Source organism: Oncorhynchus tshawytscha, unplaced genomic scaffold, assembly GCF_018296145.1.
Source record: "Oncorhynchus tshawytscha isolate Ot180627B unplaced genomic scaffold, Otsh_v2.0 Un_contig_2655_pilon_pilon, whole genome shotgun sequence".
Lineage (NCBI taxonomy): Eukaryota > Metazoa > Chordata > Actinopteri > Salmoniformes > Salmonidae > Oncorhynchus > Oncorhynchus tshawytscha.
In genome coordinates this window covers 54,690-62,500 of record NW_024609219.1, presented here as the reverse complement: position 1 = coordinate 62,500, position 7,811 = coordinate 54,690, and the positions used below count along the sequence as shown (strand labels likewise).

Genomic DNA, 7,811 nt, shown 5'->3' with positions numbered 1-7,811 from the left:
TGCTGTAGCACGAGGTGACCATAGTAACCATAGTAACCATAGTAACCTTTTTTTTTTTTTTCACCCTTGTCAATATTTTCATGCACAGATGGAAGTTGTTGATTGGTTCCCGTTTTTGGTCGTTTAAAAAAAGAAAGAAATAAGAAATAAGAAAGTGCCTCCGTCTGGAATTGTTCAGTTAATGAGTCGATGGTCTTGGATAGGATATCCTCGTCTCTACATGTGTGGGCCTGTCTGTCTCATTCCAGACTCCACTCAAAATGAGATGAAGTGCAACTGAAGACCCATGGGGTTAAATCAGACAGGATTTTAACAGCGGAACAGAGTTTTTATTTATTTTGTATACCAGTTAGTTTGCGTATGTTCTTTCTGTACGAGAACCCATTTCCCTTTTGCCTCAATTAGTGGATTGTATTTTGAGTAAAAGCCAAGAGGATGAACATTGGGAACAATAGGACTAGTCTTTAGATTGCCTGATTTTTCTATATAGCACACCAGAGGCTCGGTCTCTGTAGCACACTAGCATAGTCTAAACCCTGAGCACAGTCCTGACAATTGGCGTTAAGGAGTTTTGAATTCCGTCTGTGTTCTCTTTCCCCACGAGGAGAATATGACTCTAGCGTTTACACTCTGCAGGGCCCAGTGAGAAATCAGGGTTTAACCTAGCGGAGAATGTCCTCTGTGCTCACAGCAGCCTGGTAATAGAGCTCCACATTTACATGCCTTATTCATCCTACACACTGGGTTCCAGATTAATGCTCTGGAGCCCTGGTGGATCTCTATTTTTTTACTTTTTCTCTTTAACAGCTTTTTGTCTACTACTTTAAAAAAAAGAAGCTTTTTGTAAACAACTTGGTCCTCCTAATTACAGGTGTTCCCCAGGGCTCGGTTCTAGGCCCTCCTGTTCTCTCTCTGGTGTTCCCCAGGGCTCGGTTCTAGGCCCTCCTGTTCTCTCTCTGGTGTTCCCCAAGGCACGGTTCTAGGCTCTCTTCCTCTTCCTCTGTTAACTCACTCACTTGGTTCTGTCATATGATATCCTTCCATGGTCTCTGAGTCCTCTACCTGAGGAGTGACATCGTATTAACTCAGCACCGTGCTGTTAATGACCTGAGGAGTGACATCATATTAATTAACTCAGCACCGTGCAGTTAATGTCATCATATTAATTAACTCAGCACCGTGCAGTTAATGTCATCATATTAATTAACTCAGCACCGTGCAGTTAATGTCATCATATTAATTAACTCAGCACCGTGCTGTTAATGACATCATATTAATTAACTTGTCTATTTAACTGTTGACCTTGATTTGATTTGATTGCTCTGAAAACCGAAATGATACGCACTTTTGACTTGATTGATTATCTTAACCCTAGATACTTATTTTGTATTTAGTTTTTTTCTTCAGCGTATATATATATATAATAGTTTCATATCCTGATATTTGTTTATTTTTCTGCCCCCCCCACCTCTAGCATTTACAGGTTAAAAACATGAAGGATGATATGGTAAGACCTATTTCTCTCTTTCAGAATTCAGTCTCCTGTTTGCCTCTCCCTCTTCCCTACTCTCTCTGTCACCTTGTCTGTTCTATTGTACATAATCCTCATTCTTTTCCTTGTCTTTCTTTACTAATGGCATGTTTGTTCAGTTTCCAGACGACAGTAGTGATGCTCCCATTACCAGACTAACATCGGAGGCTCACGAACCCACATCTCTCTGTTAACATGTGGTGTGTTTCCACAGTATGTCTCCGGTAACGAGCAGTATGCTTCCTGACTCTCTACAGTGCATTCTTCCCCACCTGCCTGCTTCTAGCCGCGTCTCTCTCTCTCCCGCCCGCGTCTCTCTCTCTCTCCCCCCCGCGTCTCTCTCTCTCCCGCCCTCTCTCTCTCCCGCCCGCGTCTCTCTCTCTCCCCGAACATGTGTCTCTCTCTCCCGAACCCACATCTCTCTCTCTGTGGTGTGTTTCTCCAGTATGTCTCTCCCGCCCGCGTCTCTCTCTCTCCCGCCCGCGTCTCTCTCTCTCCCCCCCGCGTCTCTCTCTCTCTGAATCCGCCCGCGTCTCTCTCTCTCTCCCGCCCGTCTCTCTCTCTCTCTCTCCCCCGCGTCTCTCTCTCTCTCCCCCCGAATCTCTCTCTCTCTCCCGCCCGCGTCTCTCTCTCCGCCGCGTCTCTCTCTCCCGCCCGCGTCTCTCTCTCTCTCTCCCCCCGCGTCTCTCTCTCTCTGAATCCCGCCCGCGTCTCTCTCTCTGAATCCCGCTCTCGCGTCTCTCTCTCTCTCTCTCTCCCCCCCGTCTCTCTCTCTCTCTCCCGCCCGCGTCTCTCTCTCTCTCCTCCCGCCCGCGTCTCTCTCTCTCTCTCCCCGCCCGCGTCTCTCTCTCTCTCTCCGCCCGCTCTCTCTCTCTCTCCCGCCCTCGTCTCTCTCTCTCCCCGCCCGCGTCTCTCTCTCTCTCTCTCTCCCGCTCTCTCTCTCTCTCTCTCTCTCTCTCTCTCCCGCCTCTCGTCTCTCTCTCTCTCTCTCCCCGCCTCTCTCTCTCTCTCTCGTCTCTCTCTCTCTCCCGCATGCCCGCGTCTCTCTCTCTCTCTCTCCCATGCCCGCGTCTCTCTCTCTCTCCCATGCCCGCGTCTCTCTCTCTCTCCCCGCCCGCGTCTCTCTCTCTCTCTCCCATGCCCGCGTCTCTCTCTCTCTCCCCATGCCCGCGTCTCTCTCTCTCTCTCCCATGCCCGCGTCTCTCTCTCTCTCTCCCATGCCCACGTCTCTCTCTCTCCCGCCCGCGTCTCTCTCTCTCCCGCCCGCATCTCCCTCCCGCCCGCGTCTCTCTCTCTCTCTCTCCTCCCGCCCGCCCGCGTCTCTCTCTCCCTCCCGCCCGCCTGCGTCTCTCTCTCCCGCCCGCGTCTCTCTCCCCGTCCGCCCGCGTCTCTCTCCAGTCCGCCCGCGTCTCTCTCTCCTCCCGCCCGCGTCTCTCTCTCCCGCCCGCGTCTCTCTCTCCCCGCCCGCACCCTATTCCCTATGTAGTGCCCTACTTTTGACCCTAGGCTCATAGTAAGGCTCTGGTCCAAAAGTCGTGCACTACAGTATTCAGGTAATAGTGTGCCGTTTGGGAAGCAACCGAGGAAAGCCAAAAGATTGTACATGAACAGCTGTTTTTGACAGCGAAGACATTTTAAAACGATATAGATGTCAACTCCCGTGTAGCCTAATACAATTTGTTGAGGACAGATTCAACAATTTGTCTGAATGTTCTGCTTCTAGCCTGGCTCTCTGTCAGACCCTGTCCCCTGTTAGGTCTGTACTGTTCCACGTGACTGCTATTTAATAACAGGAAGGGAGGGGGACCGTAGTAGATACATGTATTGTTGATGCGTTGTACCCAACAACGTCTTTCTGTACAACACAGTGCAGCAGGTGACGCTTAGCCAGCATGATCCAATCCACTGACGCTGAGCCAGCACGATCCAATCCGCTGACGCTGAGCCAGCACGATCCAATCCGCTGATGCTTAGCCAGCACGATCCAATCCGCTGACGCTTAGCCAGCCAGCCCGATCCAATCCGCTGACGCTTAGCCAGCACGATCCAATCCGCTGACGCTGAGCCAGCACGATCCAATCCGCTTACGCTGAGCCAGCACGATCCAATCCGCTGACGCTGAGCCAGCACGATCCAATCCGCTGACGCTTAGCCAGCCAGCCCGATCCAATCCGCTGACGCTTAGCCAGCACGATCCAATCCGCTGACGCTTAGCCAGCCAGCACGATCCAATCCGCTGACGCTGAGCCAGCCCGATCCAATCCACTGACGCTTAGCCAGCACGATCCAATCCACTGACGCTTAGCCAGCACGATCCAATCCACTGACGCTTAGCCAGCACGATCCAATCCACTGACGCTTAGCCAGCCAGCACGATCCAATCCACTGACGCTTAGCCAGCCAGCACGATCCAATCCACTGACGCTTAGCCAGCCAGTACGATCAATCCACTGACGCTGAGCCAGCCAGCACGATCCAATCCACTGACGCTTAGCCAGCCAGCACGATCCAATCCACTGACGCTTAGCCAGCCAGCACGATCCAATCCGCTGACGCTGAGCCAGCCCGATCCAATCCACTGACGCTGAGCCAGCCCGATCCAATCCACTGACGCTGAGCCAGCACGATCCAATCCACTGACGCTTAGCCAGCACGATCAATCCACTGACGCTCCAGCACGATCCACTGACGCTGAGCCAGCACGATCCAATCCGCTGACGCTGAGCCAGCACGATCAATCCACTGACGCTGAGCCAGCACGATCTGACGCTGAGCCAGCACGATCCACTGGCTGACGCTGAGCCAGCACGATCCAATCCGCTGACGCTGAGCCAGCACGATCCAATCCGCTGACGCTGAGCCAGCCCGATCCAATCCACTGACGCTAGCCAGCACGATCCAATCCACTGACGCTGCCAGCACGATCCAATCCACTGACTCTAGCCAGCACGATCAATCCGCTGACGCTGAGCCAGCACGATCAATCCACTGACGCTTAGCCAGCCAGTACGATCTGAGCTGAGCCAGCCCGATCCAATCCGCTGACGCTGAGCCAGCACGATCCAATCCACTGATCCAGCACGATCCAATCCACTGACGCTTAGCCAGCACGATCCAATCCACTGACGCTTAGCCAGCCAGCACGATCCAATCCACTGACGCTGAGCCAGCCAGTACGATCCAATCCACTGACGCTGAGCCAGCCCGATCAATCCACGATCCAATCCCACTGACGCTGCCAGCACGCCAATCCACTGACTCTTAGCCAGCAGCTGACGCTTAGCCAGCCAGCGATCCAATCCACTGACGCTTAGCCAGCCAGTACGATCCAATCCACTGACGCTGAGCCAGCACGATCCAATCCGCTGACGCTGAGCCAGCCCGATCCAATCCACTGACGCTTAGCCAGCCCAATCCACTGACGCTTAGCCAGCACGATCCAATCCACTGACTCTTAGCTGACGCTTAGCCAGCCAGCACGATCCAATCCACTGACGCTTAGCCAGCCAGTTCCAATCCACTGACGCTGAGCCAGCCAGCACGATCCAATCCACTGACGCTGAGCCAGCCAGCACGATCCAATCCACTGACGCTGCCAGCCAGCACGCCAATCCGCTGACGCTGAGCCAGCACGATCCAATCCACTGACGCTGAGCCAGCTCCAATCCAGCCAGCCAGCACGATCCAATCCACTGACGCTGAGCCAGCACGATCCAATCCGCTGACGCTTAGCCAGCACGATCCAATCCGCTGACGCTGAGCCAGCACGATCCAATCCGCTGACGCTGAGCCAGCACGATCCAATCCGCTGACGCTGAGCCAGCACGATCCAATCCGCTGACGCTGAGCCAGCACGATCCACCTGCTGACGCTGAGCCAGCACGATCCAATCCGCTGACGCTGAGCCAGCACGATCCAATCCGCTGACGCTGAGCCAGCATCCAATCCGCTGATCCAGCATCCGCTGACGCTGAGCCAGCACGATCCAGCTGACGCTGAGCCAGCACGATCCAATCCGCTGACGCTGAGCCAGCACGATCAATCCGCTGACGCTGAGCCAGCACGATCCAATCCGCTGACGCTGAGCCAGCACGATCCAATCCGCTGACGCTGAGCCAGCTGACGCTGAGCCAGCACGATCAATCCGCTGACGCTGAGCCAGCACGATCCAATCCGCTGACGCTGAGCCAGCACGATCAATCCGCTGACGCTGAGCCAGCACGATCCAATCCGCTGACGCTGAGCCAGCACGATCAATCCGCTGACGCTGAGCCAGCCCGATCCATCCGCTGACGCTGAGCCAGCCCGATCCAATCCGCTGACGCTGAGCCAGCACGATCCAATCCGCTGACGCTGAGCCAGCACGAATCAATCCGCTGACGCTGAGCTGAGCCAGCACGATCACGCTGACGCTGAGCCAGCACGATCCAAGCCAGCACGATCGCTGACGCTGAGCCAGCACGATCCAATCCGCTGACGCTGAGCCAGCCCGATCCAATCCGCTGACGCTGAGCCAGCCCGATCCAATCCGCTGACGCTGAGCCAGCACGATCCAATCCGCTGACGCTGAGCCAGCACGATCCAATCCGCTGACGCTGAGCCAGCACGATCCAATCCGCTGACGCTGAGCCAGCACGATCCAATGCTGACGCTGAGCCAGCACGATCCATCCGCTGACGCTGAGCCAGCCCGATCCAATCCGCTGACGCTGAGCCAGCCCGATCCAATCCCTCGCTGAGCCAGCCCGAATTCCCTCCTGAGCCAGCCTTCAATCCCTCGCTGAGCCCTCTTCCCTGACGCTGAGCCCTCTCTGACGCTGAGCCAGCTCCCGCTGACGCTGAGCCCTCCCTCCCTCCCACCCAATCCCTCCTGAGCCAGCACGATCCCTCCCTCCCTCCCTCCCTCCCTCCCTCCCTCCCTCCCTCCCCCTCCTCCCTCCCTCCCTCCCTCCCTCCCTCTCTCTCCCTCCCTTCCCTCTCCTTCCTCCTCCCTCTCTTCCTCCCTCCTCCCTCCCTCCCTCCCTCCTCCCTCCCTCCCTCCCTCCCTCCCTCCCTCCCTCCCTCCCTCCCTCCCTCCCTCCCTCCCTCCCTCCCTCCCTCCTTCCCTCCCTCCCTCTTCCCTCCCTCTCTTCCCTCCCTCTCTTCCCCCCTCCCTCCCTCCCCCTCCCTCCAGTTATATCCGTGTAATAATCTTCGCTGTCCTTTCCATCTTTTATCCCTTCTTGTGAATTGATTGGCTTGACGACGATCTGTGTCTGCTTGTGCCGAGGGGAGTGGAAACAGAATCGTCTAATCAGAGGCAGTGATCACGGCTCTGTTTCCTGCAGAGCGAACAACGCTGCCAAAACCCCCAGCTCAAACACTAGAGCGCTGGATTCCAAACAAACACAACACACACTGACGATAAACAGGAGGATAAACAGAAAGAAAACACTGTTAATAATGGAGGCCTATTGTACAGCCAATAGAGATGCTTGACTCTAAACAAACACACACTGAGTATATGAACAGAAAGAGAACAGAGACTGTAAATAATGGAGGCCTATTGTACAGCCAATAGAGATGCTTGACTCTAAACAAACACACACTGAGTATATGAACAGAAAGAGAACAGAGACTGTTAATAATGGAGGCCTATTGTACAGCCAATAGAGATGCTTGACTCTAAACAAACACACTGAGTATATGAACAGAAAGAGAACAGAGTCTGTTAATAATGGAGGCCTATTGTACAGCCAATAGAGATGCTTGACTCTAAACAAACACACACTGAGAATATGAACAGAAAGAGAACAGAGTCTGTTAATAATGGAGGCCTATTGTACAGCCAATAGAGATGCTTGACTCTAAACAAACACACACTGAGTATATGAACAGAAAGAGAACAGAGTCTGTTAATAATGGAGGCCTATTGTACAGCCAATAGAGATGCTTGACTCTAAACAAACACACACTGAGTATATGAACAGAAAGAGAACAGTCTGTTAATAATGGAGGCCTATTGTACAGCCAATAGAGATGCTTGACTCTAAACAAACACACACTGAGTATATGAACAGAAAGAGAACAGAGTCTGTTAATAATGGAGGCCTATTGTACAGCCAATAGAGATGCTTGACTCTAAACAAACACACACTGAGTATATGAACAGAAAGAGAACAGAGACTGTTAATAATGGAGGCCTATTGTACAGCCAATAGAGATGCTTGACTCTAAACAAACACACACTGAGTATATGAACAGAAAGAGAACAGAGACTGTTAATAATGGAGGCCTATTGT

General features: G+C 53.5%; 1 protein-coding gene across 2 annotated transcripts in view; it reads left to right on the top strand.

Moving 5' to 3' along the window:
* The window catches only part of LOC121844444 (protein diaphanous homolog 3-like), a 76,661-nt gene that overhangs the window by 49,219 nt on the left and 19,631 nt on the right, over nucleotides 1-7,811 (top strand). Inside the window, exon 2 of one of the 2 annotated variants that reach the window (XM_042314538.1) lies at nucleotides 1,475-1,507. The exons of the other annotated variant lie outside the window; for it this stretch is intronic. Coding sequence (XP_042170472.1) covers nucleotides 1,475-1,507 — 33 coding nt within the window. The remainder of the gene's footprint in view (nucleotides 1-1,474; nucleotides 1,508-7,811) is intronic. 2 annotated transcript variants of the gene reach the window in all.